This window comes from Branchiostoma floridae, chromosome 1 (genome assembly GCF_000003815.2).
Source record: "Branchiostoma floridae strain S238N-H82 chromosome 1, Bfl_VNyyK, whole genome shotgun sequence".
Classification (NCBI taxonomy): Eukaryota; Metazoa; Chordata; class Leptocardii; order Amphioxiformes; family Branchiostomatidae; genus Branchiostoma; species Branchiostoma floridae.
In genome coordinates, this window is record NC_049979.1 from 23,442,946 (window position 1) to 23,464,211 (window position 21,266).

At 40.8% G+C, this 21,266-nt stretch overlaps 2 protein-coding genes across 2 annotated transcripts; both read left to right on the forward strand.

Annotated features, from left to right (window-relative positions):
• The first annotated feature begins 859 nt into the window (after positions 1 to 859).
• On the forward strand, positions 860 to 6,479 carry LOC118416553. The gene is made up of 10 exons (XM_035821691.1): positions 860 to 1,171; positions 1,433 to 1,555; positions 2,147 to 2,281; positions 2,777 to 2,959; positions 3,149 to 3,187; positions 3,322 to 3,591; positions 4,041 to 4,253; positions 4,380 to 4,651; positions 4,929 to 4,983; positions 5,265 to 6,479. Exons 1-10 carry the CDS (start codon positions 1,147 to 1,149, stop codon positions 5,624 to 5,626), a joined length of 1,677 nt encoding a protein of 558 aa, XP_035677584.1. The 5' UTR covers positions 860 to 1,146; the 3' UTR covers positions 5,627 to 6,479.
• A 542-nt stretch (positions 6,480 to 7,021) lies between these two features.
• LOC118420955 (ATP-binding cassette sub-family B member 10, mitochondrial-like) lies at positions 7,022 to 21,226 on the forward strand. The gene is made up of 13 exons (XM_035828056.1): positions 7,022 to 7,713; positions 8,596 to 8,799; positions 9,933 to 10,135; positions 10,708 to 10,842; positions 11,611 to 11,757; positions 12,386 to 12,521; positions 12,927 to 13,022; positions 13,610 to 13,819; positions 14,944 to 15,023; positions 16,497 to 16,677; positions 18,928 to 18,971; positions 19,459 to 19,493; positions 20,463 to 21,226. The coding sequence occupies exons 1-13, from the start codon at positions 7,188 to 7,190 to the stop codon at positions 20,692 to 20,694; spliced, it is 2,229 nt and encodes a 742-aa protein (XP_035683949.1). The 5' UTR covers positions 7,022 to 7,187; the 3' UTR covers positions 20,695 to 21,226.
• The last annotated feature ends 40 nt before the right edge of the window (positions 21,227 to 21,266 follow it).

A 21,266-nucleotide genomic window follows, 5' to 3' on the forward strand; every position in this document is an offset into this window, starting at 1 on the left:
GCAGAGGTGGTAGAGTGTTCGCCTTGCCTTTGGCAGGTCATGAGTTCGATCTCTGGCGGAGTCATACCAAAGACTTTAAAAATGGTACATTCTGTTTTCTCTGCTTATCGCTCAGCTGCCCCCTCAGCATTCGGGAAAGAGTATGGTAGTTGAACACACAAACTACTGCCAGAGGACTAGCCCCCTGCTGTAGTGATTGCACAAAGTTGTGTGGCCCAGGGCTACTGAAAAAAGGTGGGTGCCGCCTTATTATGCACCATCTGGTGTGGGAAGGACTTTAACTTTTAACTTCAACTTAGCAAGTCAGTACACAGTTTTTGTGTCCCCACAATTACATTCGGGTTCCTATATCTTGCAGCTTTTCCAGTTGCAATTTGAAACAGGATAAAGAAGGGATGAGGAATGATTTTTTTGCCTCCAGGTATCTTGATGAAAGGTAATGGTATTTGAATTATGCAAAGTTAAGACGTGATTTGCATAATTAATGACTTATATTTGGATAATGTTAAATGAGAAAAGCTAAATACTCCTTACACCTGGCTCATGAGAAACATTAAATAGGTGCAAATAATGCAAATCATAAAGTTAACTAATTTGCATAATCAATGACAAAATTGTATTATACATTAATGGTGGATGATGGAAGATTCATACACCTTACTTAGATAAAGGTGAATGTCATTTGTATAAAAATCTGCGAAAAGTTTGAGGGCACCCATGCCATCCAATGTTTAATGGAATAGCCCAGTGACATCAGGTGCGACTGGGGGTGTGACACAGCAGCAGTGGAAAGTCCCTAGTTGGGGATTCCCCCACGCGGAAGTGATGACGCGACGTGTGCCAATACATTTACCGTTATCACCCCCTCCATTGGATAGCGTCTGGTGACCAAATTATACACCGATTCATCTATGGATAATTTAGACACATAGAATTTTTGAATATAATATAGATATTTTTCTTGATTCTGAGTGCTTGGAGGAAAAGTGCACAATGTCAGTGCTAAATGATACAAACATAATGCAAAACTGGGACTACTGACGAGAAGGAACAGCGCTTCAAAATGGCGGACATGTATGGAAAGTGCGTGTCTTGTTGGACCTTATCCTAACTTTTCCAAGGGTTTGGAAACGACCAGAACCACCAATGCAGAGGCAGGACATACAGGAAGGTGAGAGGCAGCGATGTAGACAATATTTAACTCGAGTGTAGGTGTAGAAGTGCTACGTTGGTCATTGGAAAACCTTTCATGGGCACAGTTTTAGAAACGAAATCATGTCGCATCACGGTTTCACAAGTACACTTTCACTTGGAAAGTAGAGGCGCACTTAAACTTAGCTTAATGATTACAGCCTGGATTTGTTTGTCTTACTAAGCTGGGTTACTGTTAAAGAGAAGTAAACATATATACTTTTGGTAATGTTGTTGACAGTACGCCTCATCCATGCTGGGGAGGACCAGGAGGCCCTTCTGAAACCTCTGGCCACAGCGATTGAGAAATACTTGAAACAACAGGACTTGGTCACGTACGAAACATTCACCACACATGATGCAGGTAAATACATAGCTACATATATAACGTTATACAATGTAGGTAATTGTAAGTTATGTCATGTAAACATGAAGGGTGTGTTACAGAAGATCTTAACGTTATCTTCCAATTCCAAATGTACTTCAGAAAAGCTCCTTGAGGTAGTGCAGAATATCCACAGAAAACCAACAGCTTGTCAGCCACACAGAAAGTCAGTGGTTTGAGGCTAGGGAAATCTCTAGACATACAGTCAAACCTGTATTAGGGGCCACCTCTACAGAGGGGCCACCTGTCCATAGTGGCCACTTTTTGTCGGTCCCTTTGGTATTTTATCTACAAGTTACCACCTCTATACAGAGGCCACCTGTCTATAGTGGCCAAATTTGTCCAGTCCCTTGAGTGGCCGCTATAGACAGGTTTGACTGTATAATGTTACAGATGAGGTTTAGCTTTGCTGAGTGAGGTAGACACTTTTCCTGTCAATAACACTTTTTTGGTACTATTGACAGGGTGTTCCAGTCAATAGCCATGACAACTTACTATGAGTAATGTTGTAACAAGAGTTGACAAGACCTACCCCTTGTTTCTCAAGATCAACATATTGAATTTGTCCAGGGTCAGAATCTGTTAGTGAGAAAGTTGCAGAGGCCATCAGAGATGCCAAAGGGAAGAAGATCCCTTCAGCTGTGATCATCAGCAAGAAGTTTCTAAGCACGCTCTTCCTGAATAAGAACAAGGACCAATTGATAGGTAACTAAAACATGGCACATGCAACTTACACATTTCTATAACATCTACGAGTCTTTAATTTATGATTTTCAAAAAGCAAGCACTATATGATGCTGACTGATATATGTAACATTACTAATGGATTAATGCTGTCCATCTGTATTTACAACATAAATGAGAGTAGTTCAAAGGTTAGAGACCCTGCCTCTGGACCTGTTTAGGGCTTTCGAACTCCGGCTGTGTCGCTCACCAGAAGTGCACACTACTGGAAAGGGTTGCAGTCATTAGGGATGGGCAATTGGGCCACTATTCATTGTATACATTGTACTTGTCGAAAAGACCTAAGTGAATTTCTATATATATGAATGCTGTACGTATTGTCTTCTTTGTCATAACTGATGGAAGATTAGCTCTTTAGTAAGCTGAACTGGTTGAAATTACTATGTTTTCATTGAAACTTCATACAGCTGTAAAGTAAATAAAATGGTTTACTGTATCTTTATGTTCCCTTTGCAGAGTTGCTAGTAGATGATCACAGCTACAGTGTACTTGTGCCCATCTGGCTGGGTGTTGATGAGGAGGAGATCAAACGTTACAGCAGTCGGCTGGCCAGCAAGCGTCCTGTCAGAGGGGAACATTACACACCACACAGCCACAACTTTCAGATCCTTGCTGAAACTTTGGTTATGGCATGGCTTGGTATGAACAAGTTACAACTACTTAGTCTTAGATGTAGTTGCAACTTTGAATTAAGTTCCTGCCAAAATGAATAGATTTACAGTTTTGCAAATGTACTCTTGTCTTCTAAGATATTATGATAGTTGTGTAATTATGTTTCTGGTGTAATTGACTGTTATTCATTGTTTTGCTTATTCTACCTGTCTTCAGGAAAGTACATCCCATCTGAAGGTGATGACTCCATAGCAGGTAGGTGAACTAAACTGCTAGATTTTTCTTTGGAATGGTTTATTACTGCTTTGCCAACTTTGTGTAGGACCTTAATGGTTTTCTGTCAAGGAATCAGGAACAGCAACATTATTTTGTGATCTACTGCTTTACAGAGAATCATCCGGAACATCTGAGAAGCCGGGAACCTGTGGAATCAGAGGACCCATCTAGTGTGGAGGAGCAGCCAGTCATAGATGTGTCTGGTGAGGACACTGTGGACACCCGGCCATCTGACCTACCCAGGGAAACAGCTACCAACACGGAGGGTAGACCTGCAAACCTACAGCAAGAAGAGAATGAGTCAGCCTCCTGTGCTGCGGCCATGGCTGGGAGTGGGCTACACACAAACTATGCAGAAGGACTGGACAAGTTGGACATCAGTGGTTTGTGGTCACTTCAGAGCTATCTTTATACTCATTGAGAAGGAATTGTAGGTCATCAATGATTATTCCATGGAAATTGGCTAATACTAAAGCCCGACCCACTTCCACAAAACCAGAATGCAAAAAAGTATAAATGGAAATATTTGACAGAAATGCAGCCTTTCTCTTATGGTCAAACTGCTAATTGTCATGATGTCATTGGTTGAACTGCTATTTGTGATGGACAGTCAAAATCGGTCTACAATGAAGGCAAAAGCAACATATTACAGACTTTGAAATTGATGGCTTAGATTTCAGCACCACGGACAAGGCCCGTATAGAATCCTGTTTGCCAGCTACACCAGCAGATTTCTTTCATTGTTAATGAGGAGATAACTTCAGTCTGTTTTGTGAATATCTACAGGTTCACAACTTTAACTAACAACTTTCCTTTGGTTCTTTCATTCAAGAGGAAGGAGCAAAGAAAGGTGATGGAGCAGGAGCGGACCCAACTCAGCCACACCCATCAGATTTGCCCAATGAGGCAGCTGCTAGTGGTGAAGCCAGGCTAGCAAACCAGCAGCAGGAGGAGGAAGGAGACTCCAGCTGTAGTGATAAAGCTATAGGAGCAGGAGGATGTCACATGGACCCAGAGAAGGGCTTATCATACCTGAACCGAGATGGTGAGAAAGACTCTTGCTATGAAACTTACTATTTCCTGTGTTTTTTTATAAAGGAAACTAACTATGGTTTGAGCTTCCTCTTGTTATTAACAATAGGTAAGATGAATACATGTACTTTTTTTACAGCTGAGGATTCATGCCATGGGTCCCAAGGAGTGCCGTCAATGGGCTCAAGGAATGCAGCTACAGCCTGTGCACCTGCAGCAGCAGCTACAAGACAACCTGCTGCACCCATAGCTGGTGGGGAGGCTTCTGCACCTACTGTTCCTGCTGGACCTGCAGCTGCAGGAGAACAAGTCCAGGCACGCAGTGCACCTGGGAAACCAGACAAACCAAAGCCAGCAAACATTCCAATAGGTGGCCCTCTGAATGACTCAACTGACAAAGAGCTCAAATCGGTAAATCCTGCTTTCATGTCTGTTGACAACAACTCTGAACACTTGTTCTGCTGATTGTTAACAACATTCCAAATCGCACATGCTGGTAGACAATAATGTTTTGGAGATGGAACACACAGAGATATATAGTGATGCTCTATTAATTTATAGAAGCTTAGTTCACAAATTTGTAAATTGCTTGTAAAACTAGAAGTCTGTGATGCACAAACTAAAATCCTTCAGAGAAACCTATCAACATTTAGTTGAAGAAATACAATAGTGTTTGTACTTATTGCAGCCTATTCCTGTGAATGGCCATGACAACAAGGAACACAGGTGTCCTACATCTGAAGGTAAGACCCTTCTCAGGTGTTGATGCCATTATTTTTGTGCAGACTGTGGTGCCGTTGCAAAATCTGCTCTAACAAGAGCATAATCTGGTGGAAACGTGCAGGAACTGCAATAGCAACTCAGTCTGCATTTAATTCTTGTTGACACCAGATTATCATCCAGAGTAGATTTTACATTACTAGAGTTTGGAAATTGGTCTCATATTGAAGTTTACATTATCACTAGTCTGGTAGCAAACTATGGATGTTAACTGGAAGTGTTACATGTGTCTGTTTCTATACAGGAATCGTTCCTCCAAATGCCTTTTATGTCGGCACCAGTGACCCATCCCAGGACACCCCCAGCCCACCCCAGGACCCACAGGCAGAGTACATGGTTGATCTGGGTCAAGATATCCTTGATGACCTGAAAATGAAGCTTGACCCTCAGATGCCACTCATAAAGAATTGGCGCAACTTTGGAAGCAGGAATGGACTCAAGAATCAAGATTTGAACTACATCGACTACTGCGCTAGACAAGGACAAAGTCCTACAGTGGCAATTTTCCAGAAGTTGTCACACTTGACTATCAAAAAGTTCAAAGAAGACTGTAAGTTTTACAAACGGATGGATGTACTGGAGGTGATGAAGAGGCATGGCTACTGACTTCAGTACTGTAGCTTAATCCTGAAAATTGTAAAGCAACATGCCCCTTTATTACTGTTCAGAACTCTCATATCAGAGTCTTACTCTGGAAGAATATTAGAGAGGATTAGATTGGGTTAGCAATTGTAGTTGGAGAAAAAAATCATTGTGACTGAAAATTAAGAGAATTTATTTGAAAATTGAGAGAATTTATTTGAAAACAAGTGTTCTCATGACACTAACTTCTGTGAAGTAATTATTGTGTGATCATGGTGTTTGCTACCCAAAATTCAAATCCATCCAAACACCCCTTGGAGGTCACTGACATCTTTCATGGAGTAATAATTACACCAACATTTGTGCTGAGAAAAAAGCATCTGCTTCTGGTGATTTAATTCCATTATTTCTGTGGCCCATTCCTTTGAACTATTACACAATGCTACTTAGACTAGCTAGATGATCTCCCACCACTTTGCATATGCTGTTCAACAGCTTGTTTGTGATTATTTTATGTTACTAATACTAGAGGAGACTTGCTCATTTGTTATTGTTCTTAGATGCTCTTAGTTAATGTTGGGAACATCCTAATTAGAATAGTCAATTGTCCTATTTTGTAAAGGGTATTCATGGGGGTTGTTAGAATGAAATTTGAATATATGTTTTGACAATTATGTTCAAGGCATTCTGTGTATCTTAGTATTTCACGTTCATTCTCTCATTTTATCTGTTATTTCATGATTTCATTGCAAACTTTGTATAATGTACATGTACGTGTACATTTGGACATTTGAATATACTGTTCTTTTTGTCAAGTACATATATTTGCTGTCTATTATGCTAATAAAACTTGCTGCTAAGGCCTAGCAAAAGGCAAGTTGTGTTTCCAGTTACGGTCCTGAAAAAAATGGGTTGGTATGTATAGTTATTCTATTATTTTCCTTTTTAGATCTCAGCCAAAGTTACTGTCGATGCATTTAAGTTCACGGAGATTTAATTTCGCAGTAGCACTAGCAGGAAAATGGACTGTGGTTTTAATTTCACGGTAGCACCATGCACTGTAGTCTCTTACTGTTATGGAAAATATTAGCGGTGGTTTTAAATTCACGGTGAAGCGACTGCCGCGAAAACCGCGAACATCAAACCACCGCAAAAATTTCTGCATTTACAGTATCCGACAAATACAGAAAATAGCACTGAAATGCATCTAGCACTGGCCAGAAAGTATTGCAAGAAGACAACAAGTGTATACAGCCCAGACCATACACAACCCTCATTCATTCATCAATTTATTCATTCATCTATCCATTCATACATACATGCATGCATGCATTCATTCATAGTTTAGATGTACTCATTAGGCCTGGCCCAGTCCAATAAAGTGAGCACCTGACACCCCTTTTCCCGTCGTGGGTTCGACCATTACGCAACTTTCGATCCCATAAGACATTTCGGAACCAAGATGGCAGCGTCCTAGAAAAACACACCTGACAAGAATGCAGATTTTTCTCAAAGTCCTTTCAAACGTTATCCGTTCCAACAAGGAAGTCATCAGCTTGGTACAGACACGGGCAAGATTACGAAGATGATCAGGATCGTGAGTCTCGCCTGCCGGGTGGGAACCAGTGCCACAGCTGCCTGTGGTAACAGCGGTTCTCCTGTGTTTACATATCCCGCCAAACAAGTTCTCATCTCCAGACCTGGATCTTCACTCGGACACAGGTGCTGGTCTAGTCTTCAAACCGGCCTAGGTATCAAGAAATCTTCCGTTAACATCGCGAGGAGTTACAGGCTGCCCAGTGGAACAACCGCGAGGACATCCCAGACGAAGTCATTTTGTGGGTGTGGCGGACAACACGTGCCATTTTCCCACCAGGCTGGGAAGTCTGGAGGCGTGAGTGGTTTATTTGCCAACAGAAATATCATATCCTTTGCTGGGTTTAGTCGGGGCTTTAGATTAGGACGTAGCTCACGCCAGAAGTCTACACAGGGTTCACAGAATGTGGCGAAAACAGAAGCGAACTCTAAAGCCAAACTTGCGGCCCTCCCCCCTGCGAAGGACTTGCGTCGTCTGCTGCAGCTGGCCCGGCCGGAGAGACGGCAAGTCGTAGGTACGAGTTTGCGTACGATGTAGTACGACTGGGGAAGGTGTGATAGTAGTGACAATTATGTATGTTACTTTTGTAGGCCGCATTTAGCCTAATTGCTCTTTTGACATTTTTAAGAACTGATGAAATTGATGAGATGATGCAACAGGTAGGTGTAAGTTGCTTTGTAAATTCAACAAGATGATGAAATAATGCACAGTCATGCTGATCGGCAGGTACAAATGTACTAGGTTGCTCTAGAGTTGTAAGCTCTCATAGAACTATATATGTGTTTTCTTTGTCGTCCCCTTGGCCTATTCAAGTTTCAATAGTAAATTGATACTGTTTTGGGTATGATGTAATTTTGCCTGAAATAAATATATCATTTATAAAGTATTTCACTTTTATACATGTACATGCAGCCTTTGTACATTTCAACTCAATTCCACTAACATTGCATAGTCTCTATTAAATATCAGCATCAGTTGGCAAAATGAATTGGACCAATAATCAAACAATTCAAAGTAATTCTTCTTCTTCCCTTTTTTGACATAGGCAATTAAAAACATGTTTTTAGGTTGTGTCTGTGTAATGTAGTGTAGTGGTCTGTACAGTCAGCTACTTTGCCACATCTGGTTCAAATTCTATGTAGCCGGTAGCCCAGGCTTACGCCAAAAAATAATTTTGTATCGTTTTTTTTTCGAACTTGGGTGTTAAGCCCCCTGTGTGAGTGTGCTTGTGCCATAAAACATTGTCCAACACACCCCTTTTAGGGCAGGGAGTTCCAGTGTGCTTGGCCAAGAAGCACAAGTCATTGTACTGCAGCTAACAAAAAAGCATTACATTTTGTCTCAAGCATTCCACTCAAAGTTTGACCTGCTTTATTTTACCTTCTGTTTTCCCCAGCTGCTATCGGCCTCCTCCTCATCTCCAGTGCAGTCACCATGGCGGTGCCCTACAGCATGGGCCGGGTCATCGACACCATCTACTCAGCAGTGGAACAGGGGAACCTGATAGACAACCTGAAGTGGATCTGTAAGATACTGGTGGTTGTCTTCATCGTTGGAGGATGTGCCAATGCAGGAAGAGTGTATCTAATGCAGATGTCAGGTAGGACTCGTGGTCCTGTGCAGAGCCTCACTTACAACCTGTACAATATACCTTGGGGAGGCTCTGCTAAACATTGAAATACTAGAAAGGTAAAATTTGCAAGCATGTTTACGTATTCAGTTTATTATCATTAAAACACAATCATAGTGTAATTGAACACAATGGGGTGTCTTGCTACTTAATCAGTAACCATGTCAGTAACCATGGTAACAGTTGGTCAAGGTGATTGGCTTATAATTTGCTTAGAACAAAAGAAAAACAGGTAGAAGAAATGGAGCAAAAACAGTATATTTCCCTTCCCTGAAGGTAAACTTAATCAACTCGTCAAAGTCTAAGCCAGAGCATTAGGTACTATGAAACTGTAAAGAAGCACTCAAATGAATTGACCAACCCAAAGGTTTCAAAGCAAATCCAATAACTTGAATATGACATTGATTATGAAAGGTCCAAGTGCAAGTCTAGGTCCTTAGGTCTTGAGTTTGAGGGATGAAGGACTGTAAGTCATTGTGAAGGATAGTTGGTACATCCATCAAAACCATGCATCAAAGTCCCTTGATCAAACTGCCAGCTGGATTATCTGTTGATGAGTTCAGGCTAACCTATGATTTCATCTGTCTGATTGAACAATGATGAGGTGTATAAGTCATGGATCTGAAGGATAAGGTCATGATCATGGCCTGAGCTTTTTGGTTTTCATTTCCTTCAAGTGACAGTCAGTCTTATGTAATTATATTTTAAAGCAGACTTACAGTCAGATGTCAATATTCAAATGTACTTGTGTAAGAGGTCTTATTGAAATAGGATATATGAAGCATGGACCCATGAAACTGAAAGCAAATGTTATGACAAAATGTTATGTTCGCCTATTGACGTTCTCAATTCGCAATGCTTGAGTATCACACGATAATACATTAGCTTTCCCTGACTTCCATTGGTAGGTGAAAGTAAACCTTGAAGTGCTGTTAGAATATCTAACACTCACAGCTTATTGTGGTAACTCAGGTACTCAAGGAGGGCACCTTTACTACAAGTAGTCCTTGAGTCACTACGCCAATTCAACAGCATCGCCCTCAAGTATCCACTTTAGCGGTAGCTAATGGATTTGGATCTAAGTGTCTGTTCTCCCTTCTCAGGCCAGAGGATTGTGAACAGGTTACGCAATGCAGTATTTGGCTCCATCCTGAAGCAGGAGACGGCATTTTTTGACAAGACGCGGACGGGAGAGCTCATCAATCGCCTGTCTGCGGACACCGCGCTGGTCGGCTACGCCGTGACGGAAAACATCTCGGACGGGCTGAGGTCTACAGTCGCTGTTATAGCAGGAGTTGGAATGATGGTGGGTTGCTACCCTGATATTGGTACAGTCAGACCTGCTCAAGAAGACCACCCAGGGGACCAATAAAGTCTGGTCTGTGTGGACAGGTCGTCACTATACACAGGATACCTAATGCTTTTGTCGATGGGAAAAATCATATGAGGGACCACTAAATAGGTGGCCCTTATAGGTGGTCAGAGGTACAAGTTTTACTGTATATCAATGGTCAGGTGGTCCTTATGTAAATGTGGTCACCGTTGACTGTATATATATGATATTAGTAAATAACTATAGCTGACAGATGTTGAGTTAACATGTAACAAGGTGTAATATACAGTATATACTGTAAATCTTGACATGTTTGCTGTGGTTTATTTTTGTGGTTTATTTTTTACATGGTACCGTAAAATATGAATTTCCAATGTATAATGTATTACTCCAGTGACTGTATTACAGAATTGTTTCAACCATGAAGTTAAAACGCAGCAAATTTAAAAACCTCCTTTCCCTTTCTACCATGTAATTAAGGCCACATTAAAAGTTACTGAATTTACTGAAATCAGACATGATTTTAATGTGCTTTTTCTTTCCAGTTTTATGTCTCCCCACAACTGGCATCCATCGTACTGACAGTGGTGCCACCAATCAGCATGATCGGCATCCTGTACGGGAGATACGTGCGCAAGATCACCAAACGGGTGCAGGACGCACTGGCGAAATCCACAGAGGTGTGTATGTATGCCAGGTATATTCCTAAGGACACAAAGGATTTTTAGGGCTAGACCATTCCATTCTTATGCATTTGTGATCTCCAAGCAGGTGTTGGGAGGCTGTAGCATTTGTGCTGTTGTAATGCTTTCACTTACCTTACAGTACTGGACTAAGTGTACAATATTTTGTGCTAGTACTACCATGTTAAGCTCTAATGGAATTGGTGTCAACATAACTCTTGGGATGCCTTCAATGCAAACGTTTGGATAGTCCTACAGGGTTGCAATGAAATTTTTTTGTTTATACCTGCACCTTTTTCTCTTCAATGCTAGGTTGCTGAAGAGAGTTTATTACAGATCAGTATTATCAAGGCCTTTGCAAAGGAAATGCGCTCATGTAAGACATACGCAGCTAAAACCGCCAGGGTCTTGGAATATGAAAAGAGTGAAGCAGTAGCAATGGCTGCTTTTGAGGGAGGAGTATGTACCAACTGCAGTTGAAGGCCTAAGGGATTCAGTTATGTACAGGGCAATAGCAAAATATGACATGAGCTTTGCTAGTATAGACATGTTTGGCTTTTGTGTCATATCTTGGCCCTGAGGATGAATCTGTAATTCATGGCTCATCGCAGGCTTCTGCTTCTTTCACACAGGCTTCCATAGAATGATAGTTCCTTTCCTTACAACAGTTACACTGTGTCATGTCATATCTTGGATATGCCCTGTTGCAAACTTATGGTGTTTTACTATGTGCCCATTTTATTACATGTCATATCCTCTTGTCAGGTAGCCGAGGAGAAGATAGGCAACATCCGCACAGTCAAGGCGTTTGCCAAAGAGGATAATGAGTGTAAAAGATATGCAGAGAAAATTGCTATCGTCGTCAACCTTGCCAAGCAGGAGTCTTTGGCAAAGGCAGCCTTCTTTGGATCGGTAGGAATGATGGTCCCAAAGCCTAGATGCTATCCTATTTAGCATCCGGGCCTTTCATAATAACGAGTTATAGAATCCTGGGTATACTAAAAAGGATGGCATCCAGACTGGATGCTCCAAATCAATATGCTGTATTTCTACAAGTGTCATTTTGGCATGTTTTGTTTGCAGTTTAGAAAGCTTGCTGTTGTTATAATTAGCATGCTTCAACTCGAGTATGACGATTGTATGTATGTAAGTACAATGTATGTAAAATTAGCATAAAGTTCCCCATGCATCATCAGGTGCATTTACATATACTATGCTGCTTCTTTTGTACTCTTGGATATGCATATACTTATGTGTGTTTGTGTTGTATTGCTGGATTAAAAGTCCTTGCCTGTAGTAATGAACCAATCAAACCTTACTCATCTTCCTAAGCTTGCAACATTAGCAAATGCAGTTAGGCTTATCTTGCTTTGTGCATACTGTTGAATGCATTAGCTATAAACACAAAATTCGAGATTTCCACATCTCAAACACTCTTTGATTATGTGCAGGGACATAAGTATCAAGAAACTCATTTAAGTAGTGGCAGAAGATAGAAACATATTGTTGTGATTACTGACTGAAGTTTTTATCATAACAGATGGGGATGGCAGGGAACCTTGTAGTCCTGTCTGTGCTGTATGGAGGAGGCATGATGATGGAGAGTGCTCACATCACTGTGGGGGACCTGTCCGCTTTCATGCTGTACACTGGGTGGGTGGCAATGTCTCTTGGAGGTAGGCACACTTTGGTCTTACAAAATCATATACAATCACATGTTTATGTAAACTGGGCCCCTTAAAAAACAAATCTACAGAGTTGAGTGGGACTACCTAGCCATTTGCAAATTCAACAAAGGAATAAGATAGATTTTAGACAACTTGATAGAGTCATATTTGTTGGGTTTATACTTGTTTAGTGCAGCCTGGGTTTACTTTCTTCCATTATTGTGATACACATATGTATGCATTTATATGTGTAGTGTAGCTATGTGCAATGGATAGTCTTTGCAAGAAAAGAAATCTTGCAATGATGAATGAATGAATGAATCAAGTTTAAAGAAATCTGACATGATAGGATAGGAAGCATAGGATCATAAAGCATACTTTGACCCATGTAAGATCTGCCTGTTCCCTTCCCAGGTCTGACATCCTTCTACTCAGAACTGATGAAGGCTATCGGAGCAACTTCTCGCCTGTGGGAGCTGGTGGATAGAAAACCAGAGATAGCAATCGATGGTGAGATATATATGTAACATTAATGCATTCAATTTATAACTGATTTTATGTCTTTTTTTTTTGCTGTGACCTCTTCACCGTGAAGGCAAAACCACCGCAAAAAATATTTGTTCCATGTTCTGCCTCTCTACCCTCTTGTCTAAGCACTACATGTGTACGTTGTGTTCATTGTTCAGTACTATAATGTGTTGGAGGCAACTGTTCTGTCTGTCTATATCACCCTTGCAGATTGGCTACAGCAAGTTAATTTATGACTGGCTGTCTGTAAAGGCGCCATGTTTCTATTACAGTAGCAGTATGTGACTATAGAGCTGTCACAAACTCAAAACCACTGCAGACACTCCACTTCCTCCTTACCACAAAATCAAATCAACACAAACGTAAATGCATTTACAGTGCATTTTAGGCATTTACAGTGCATTGTAATCTATTCCATGATGATCTGAAACAAAATCTAAAACAACACTGAAGGAGTATGATTGACTACTGTTTCAAAGAGGTTTGGTATCTTATGATATGGTAGGATAGAATGTACATGAATGACCCATTAATGCATTGTAAATTTTGATTGCATTTTCCCTCCACAGTTGGACATGTACCAACTGCTGCTTCAGTGCTCGGTGCCATCAAGTTCAACGACATCCAGTTTGCGTATCCCTCACGACTTGATGTACAAGTCTTCTCCAACCTCAGCCTGTCTGTCCCTGCCGGCTCCATAACTGCAGTGGTGGGCTCCAGTGGGTCAGGAAAATCCACCCTCGGATCCCTGCTACTCCGACTGTACGACCCAAATCAAGGTAGGAGGTAGTCTCCAAGCAGACCCTACGGTGCCTTTGAGATAGTATCAAAGCTCAGGCCAAGGAGTATAGCCGGCCAAAGGGAGTCAAACACCCTACGTTGCCTTTGAGTGAAAGTATCAAAGCTGGCCAAGAAGTATAGCCAGCCAAGGGGAGTCGAATGGTGCCAGCTATACTCCTTGGCCAGCTTTGATACTATCTCAAAGGCACAGTAGGGTCTGCATGTAGATTAGGTAGGAGGGTCTGTATGGGGGAGGGGTCCTGGCAACGCTTAACAGTAAATTCATGAGGGTCATAAACACCTAACTGTAAATTTAGGAAGTTGGCAACACTTTCCTTTACCCACCACTTTATTCTAAATTCGAGTATTTCAATTACTAGCTGCAGGTCTGCAAACAGCAATGTACAACAACATTGTGACTTTTGAGCAATCTTTTATTCGACTATACGTCATACAAAACATTGCTTGTCAGTAATGTGCTACAAAGAATCAAAGTGACCAATTACACTTCACAAATAATTTACAGGCAGTTGAATTAGGGTGGATCAGCTACAATTAACCTTGAATTTCGATAGCTCACTAGACTTTTATGGAGATGGCATGCAGACCCTCAGGTAGTATGTATCTCCTTATTCTGCCACTGAAGGTCATTGTGGGGAATTGATGTCATTTCCTCTCCTGACTTTTCCTGCTGTGTGTCATAACTATGGCTAATGTCGTTTCTAAAGGTCCCCCCATTGAGTAGTTATTTAACTCATTGCCATTGGCAGAATCCTTGCCTAACACCTGCCAGATTATGTGCGATGCATTTTGGGTTGGAATGTGGGCGACTAGGGATGAAAAAAACTGCTCTATATTCATCTGGTATAAAAGCTACAATTAATTCATTTATTTTTGCTTGGACTTAATATCATAGAAGTTAGAGAAGGTTTCGCTTTGTTGTTAATCAAATTCTACAGTTAGTAATACATTGGGAAGGCAACTTGGTATGTCAGGACTTCGCTGTGAAAAGGTAACAGTTTAAGATTAACCATAATTCCATTTGTCAAGAAAAATATAATGCCTCGTGTATTGGTCAACAGCACAGTTATAAATGCCATTCCACCTCCTGTCGCAACTTCAGGTTCAGTCACTATAGATGGAGAGGACATCAGGAACCTGAATCCACAGTGGCTCAGGACCTACGTGGGCACTGTGAGTCAAGTAAGTCACCTGGTCTTCATTACGGGCAGTGTTTACTCCACCTCTGCCTAATTCACATCAGGTTTCCTGACAGTTCAGATTGTACAAGGACATCACAGTAAATGTAACCCTAGAGATTGACTGACTGGTGACCTCTGGACTAGAACACAGACAAACTGTACATGATCCAGATTTATGACCTTATTATAATGACACACTTTTGTGTTCAAATAGATGATACAAAAAAGATGCATGCAAAAATGCTGTAAAAGAGGATATTTTTTCTGTGGTTTATGTTGAACTTTCAACATGAACTTTAAACCTCTGCAAATATTTTCCTTTTACAGTAAAAGTCTGCATCGCAGTTTCAACCGCAAATTTCAAACCAAAGCAATTACCCCATTTTCTCACCGGAGCAAAATTGATCCCTGCAAACATTTCCCCTTTTACAGTACTAGCTGCCCTGCCTATTAAATAACTGTAGTGACTTAAGAGTTGAGCAAAACTTTTCTCACTGGTGAACTCAAAAGGTCATAATTTATGATATGTTTGATTTATCATAATCAATTACTTATTGTATACATGTGTATCACTCTTAATACATCTAGTACTAAAGTAATAGTTCCATTCTTTGATTTCAATGCTACCAGTATTTCTTCTACTCCATTGCCAACTATTGAATGACATATTGTGTGCAGCTGACTTTACATTTTGAGCTGTTGCCATAATCAGATGGAAGATGGTATTTGAAGAACCAACAAATACATATTACAAGAATTTTTAAAACTGTGAAACAATAGCCTTTGTTACATTTTGTCCTTCAACACAGACATTGATCCTTGAGAACATGTATTCTGTTTATTGTTAGTCACTTCAGCAGATCTGTGGTCTGGCGTCTGGCCTACACTAACTTACAACAGTAGATTGTGTTGGCTCCATGTTTCTGTCCTACTACCCTTCTGACCTCTGTGGGCTTTGGTCAAGGCAGCTGCCAACACTAATCCTATTTTGGCACTGGGCTACAGTCAGAATATGGAAGTACATGTTGTTGTATTGGGTTTGCTGCCCTTTTTGAGGGCTTTATTGTTTCATATAGCATACTTCAAACCTCTTCCATATGATATAGTTGTATTAGAATTGTGCGTCAGCTGATGGAGTTCAATACATGACATACAACGTGACATCTGGATCTACCCATGGATACATATGTCGTACATATGTTATTCTGCTGGCAAAGATACAGATTGGCATCATACACAACATACATGTACAGTACGTGCTTGCTTGCTTACAAAATGTAAGTCGAGTCCTTCCAGCCTGTACAGTACGTGACATGAAATTAAAGATGCCTTTGGCATCCAATACTTGGCAAAAAATGTACTGCCATGCAGGACAGCTCTGAAATGACTGTCACAACACTTATTAACAGCACTGTACAGACTACACAGTGTAACATCACCTTTTATAGCATCAGTTCTGTTGCCCCTGACCCAGGAACCCATTCTGTTCTCCTGCTCCATCCGGGATAACATCACCTACGGAGCTGCTGACCCCTCAGTCATCAGCATAGACAAAATCATCCAGGCAGCCAAGGAGGCTAACGCCTTAGACTTCATCCAAAGCTTCCCTGATGGGTTTGAAACAGTTGTAGGGGAGAGAGGTGTCATGCTTTCAGGTGAGGGCTAAGATAACTTGTATTCATTGCAATAACCTTCCTTGATTTTAGCGTAAAACTTACTTTCTGAGATCAGCGTTAAGCGTCACCCCATGAATTGGGCTGATTTTCAAGGCAGCCCATAGCAAGTTGAAAGAATACAATCTTAGGAGGCTGTAAATGATACAAGTGAAATGAGATTAATCTTAGAAAGTATGTTAGCAATGAATCTCAGCAAGAAGCTTAAAACAAATAAAACCATATCTTCCAAACCAATTCAATAACATCTAAATTCAATCAGCTTCTGTATGGAAATCAATATAAGTTGTATATGAAACACTTTTGCATCAAATACACATCATATATGTATCCTGTATGCATGAAGCACTTATGAATTGCATTGACACAGATTACGTTTGACACAATCATTGATTTTTCCCATCAAAATGCTGATCAGTTTTACCCCCAGCTGATTAGAATGTGATAAATCTCTGTAATTGCTGTAATTGTGTGTAGCTGTAATTATGCATAGCTAGTACAAGAGCACAGTCATTGTCTGCATCCATGTGTTCAATAAGACATTACTACAGGTGCAAGGTCTTGTGTGCACTTAAGACACGTGTAACCAAAATGTATACCACAACAAGAGGCTTTATCCACAACACTTCATGTAGTAGGAGGAAAATGGCTCTGGCATGTCTTGCTTCACCTAATTCTAAGAAGGAGGAATTGATTCTGGTTAGGTCTATGAAATTGGGGTCATGGCCCTTGGAGAATGAGGTTATAACTCCTGGGGAACCAGAAAGGCTGTCTGGGTAGACCAATGATCTGATAATGGTGCAGTGTTAGCCTCAATCAGTCGGACTTGTCACCCTCCTCAGATGACTATCACAGGACATTGTCTTTGACATAGTCCAGAAGGAAAAATGCAGACCTTTCCCCTACTACTGTCAGGGTAAATTGGAATGACGATTCATGATTGGCCGGTGACATTGAAAGGATAAATGTGATGACCAACTCCTGCATTTCTCTAGTAGCGATTCCCTGCTGGGCTGCCCCAAGACAACAGCTGAACAGACGTTTGCATTAACGTCATGCAATTTCTACAGACCTAAAACAAATCAATATGGATTGCTTTCTTTTCTGTCCTGAATTTTATTGACAAAATCAAATAACTGTTGGGGACAGGTGGTTTATGAATCTCACTGTTCCCTGTGACTAGAAAGCGCAGGATGCAGTGGGAAAAAGTCTCAATTGGCAGTTTTACAGTGATGTCATCTGCCTGATGCTAATATATAATGGAGCATCAGTGTAATTGAGTCTGACAGGCCAGCTTGGCTGCTGCACCAGGGAAACAGGGTAAGAAGTAATCAGGTTCAGTGTGCATCAGCCAGAAAGGTTTTACATTCCCTCCAATAAAAATCAGATTCCTGGGGGATCTAAAGCTCCTGCCAATTAGGGGTCCAGCAGTGGCCCCCAATGTTACTCCTGAAGAGATACCATTCATTCCTGGGTTGTTTTGGTTGGAAAGGTCAAGGTTGTTGCCTTTGGTCCTTTGAACATTTTAGTTAAGCAATCTGTCATCAATGGACAGGTATTGAGGGTTAAGTGAGCCAGCTGGTATTGGGTATTGGGCCTGTTGTATCAAGAGGTTACTATATTGCATGTGTGATATATGTAATAATCAATATGTGGGTCTAGATGCACAGACACATCATCTATCATATTAGCTGTCAACAAACTGTGCAGTCAGAAATCCATCATATTGTAAATGCAACAGTTGTATACATATTTGCAGCAGTTTTGTGTTCACAATTTCCACTGCAAACTCATCGCACAGTGAACAAATTTTGATAATACATTCTCTGTCAGTAACTCCCCAAACACTGCAAACAACTCCTTTTACCTTGCATTGCACAATTACCTTTACCTTTAACTAATCCCATCCTTCAAACTTAAATAAATGAATAATTATTAAATGAATAATGATGAAATATGACATTAAAGTCAATCACTGCTGTTTGGTCATTCATTCACTGTTAATTGTTCATTCAATCTGCTAATGCAGTTGTTTTTTTCAGATTGCATAAATCTATTTGCACAATGCACAAACTGTTATACCATGGAGACATTGCTTTGCTTTTATTGCACATTGCTGCCTTCATCACCAATGTCTAAGATGATGGATAGATATTGTTACCTGGGAGATATTGTCTTTCTGTGTATCTTCGAAGATAGCAGGCTAACCTATTCTGATTGTACACATCACAGGTGGCCAGAGACAAAGAATTGCAATTGCCAGAGCACTGATAAAGGTAAGTCTGAATCTTCCTCGAGTGATCAATATTTGCTAGTGGGAAAGTAAGTGGATTTTGTATTGAATCACAGGTGGTGAGTATTGGTGTGGCCCACTGTCTTGATAAGTCCAATTAGAAGCATAATTGGACATACAAAAGAGCAATATGAAATCAGTCCCATATTGAGTCATAAGAGTGTGCAGCTGTATAATAAAATCAATGCTGAGAAATCAAAGTGCATCAGTGGAAAGAACACAGCTGCAGTAAATACACAGCTGTCGCTCCATTTAACAGCCTTTTGTTGGATTTCTGAATTAGACATCAGTACTGCAACAACCTATGAAGAGGCACAAACATGTGATTGGATTTTGATTCACTGCATGCATGGTGATCTAATGACTGCCCTTTGTGCTGCCTGAAATGGCAGGACAAAGCCTGGTTATTGATGGTCCCATGGCCATTACTCAGGTAGTCTGACACTGCCCCATGTTATCTGGTCCTACAGGATCCCAAGATCCTCCTGTTAGATGAAGCCACCAGGTATGTACACCTCCATCCCCTTATCTGATCTAGTACTGTTTCTACCATAATTACTTTCCATTGAGAGGTTGTAAATTAAAAAAAAAACCTCTACCCATCCAATGGTTGGCCCGAAGGACCTGTAATTATAATAAGATACACACATTGTCATTGACATCAGACCATCTACATGTTAACTTGGATGTCATTTAATATTTTTAGGATACTGATTTGACTGCTATAAATTTGTAACAATAATTTCAATGATTGGAACATGAGGAGTCAGTTGAATTTCCAGATGAAATGGGTAACTCATGTATCAATTCTCGTGTGGCGTCATAATTCTTGTAGGAGAAAAGCTTTGCAACTCTATATTCATTTAATATTTTTCACGTTATTATTCATCCAGTCTCAATGTAGCCAGACTGTCAAACTGTCTCAAGGGCCAACACAGGCCAGCTCCATGGCCTTAGGGCCAATATGCTTCAGAACAGTCTGGCATCTAGACTAGCCTCTGTGCAAAATAAGGTCAATGTGGTCCCTGTGTGGTTGCCAATTTCTTCCATTACCTATATAAGGCCTAGAGAGAAAAAAGTTGTGTTTCTGGTTACCAACTAACCCTAGCAAAAACCTGCCAACAATAGCCTTTTTGGGGAGGGTCGACCGCTGGCAAAGATTTTGGATTGTAATGCTTAAAACATTGTAGAATCATTTCTGTTCCTCATTTCTGATGTGCTTGCACAATGTACATGTATGTCTGCATAATCAAAACATGATGTCGAAAATACCACTGTCCTGATGCATTTCAGTTTTGCATTGTTTAAATAGCACATGTATTTTGTTGGATCACTTCGACAGAAATCTAAAAGAGAAGAGAATTAAATCCCTACCTAAACGACCCTAATTTTTTTCAGGACATTAATCAGAAACACAGCACTAATTCTCCTAGGCCTGAGGTGATTGACAGCTGACTAATTCTATCTCCCTCAGTGCTTTGGACGCAGAGAGCGAGTCCCTGGTGCAGGAGGCCCTGGAGAGGCTCATGATTGGCAGGACAGTTATAACAATTGCACACAGGCTGTCTACCATCAAGAATGCTGACACCATCGCGGTACTTAACAACGGTGCCATTGTGGAACAGGGAAGCTACGAGTCCCTCATGGCCATCCCCTCTGGCATGTTCAGGAAACTGGTGGAGAAACAAACCATAGTCGCACGTTAATGGTACCATGGCAACACAATAATAAAACACTGTCAAGGACAGTTATATGAAAAGGTCACAGAAGCTATTAAACACGTAAATTGATATCAGCTCTCGGAAATAGGCAAAGTTAGAAGTGACTAGCATTTATTAAGGGTACATATCAGAGGTAGTTTGATAGATGGTGCAATGTCTCAGAGAATATTTTATCTTTACTAAAAGAAATTAAAGCTAAGAATTGTGATTTGGTAATGGCAGTTCTGGATAGAACAAATATGTCACAAGACGACAACTTTGGAATAACTCTTAATCATATTCTTATTCCACGTACGTGTGTTGTTTAGAATCATTAGACATTCCCTTGCTGTATTTTGGATTTCATTCCTGTCTTGTCCTAGAACAGCCCTGGAAGAATTAAGTACGCATACAAGTGGATGGAGACATTTTATGAATTGTGAGGGAAACCACATTTTCTCGTATGGCGTACACTGTGGGGCAGTACAAGTCTTGCAGGCCAAACCGTTGCCTGCAGTGATGACACCAGATAGATATGCGATGTTCTGTGTGCAATGCCTTCTCGTCAATTCCTGTGG

What these genes read in the sequence shown, in the direction of transcription:
- LOC118420955 (XM_035828056.1), top strand. Translation starts at nt 7,188, where the DNA reads ATGATCAGGATCGTGAGTCTCGCCTGCCGGGTGGGAACCAGTGCCACA. An exon ending in GTATCTAATGCAGATGTCAG is followed by an intron (nt 8,800 to 9,932) that starts GTAGGACTCGTG and finishes CTCCCTTCTCAG; the next exon opens with GCCAGAGGATTGTGAACAGG. An exon ending in CACTGGCGAAATCCACAGAG is followed by an intron (nt 10,843 to 11,610) that starts GTGTGTATGTAT and finishes TCCTCTTGTCAG; the next exon opens with GTAGCCGAGGAGAAGATAGG.
- LOC118416553 (XM_035821691.1), top strand. Translation starts at nt 1,147, where the DNA reads ATGCAGAGGCAGGACATACAGGAAG. An exon ending in ATCATACCTGAACCGAGATG is followed by an intron (nt 4,254 to 4,379) that starts GTGAGAAAGACT and finishes CTTTTTTTACAG; the next exon opens with CTGAGGATTCATGCCATGGG. An exon ending in CAGGTGTCCTACATCTGAAG is followed by an intron (nt 4,984 to 5,264) that starts GTAAGACCCTTC and finishes GTTTCTATACAG; the next exon opens with GAATCGTTCCTCCAAATGCC.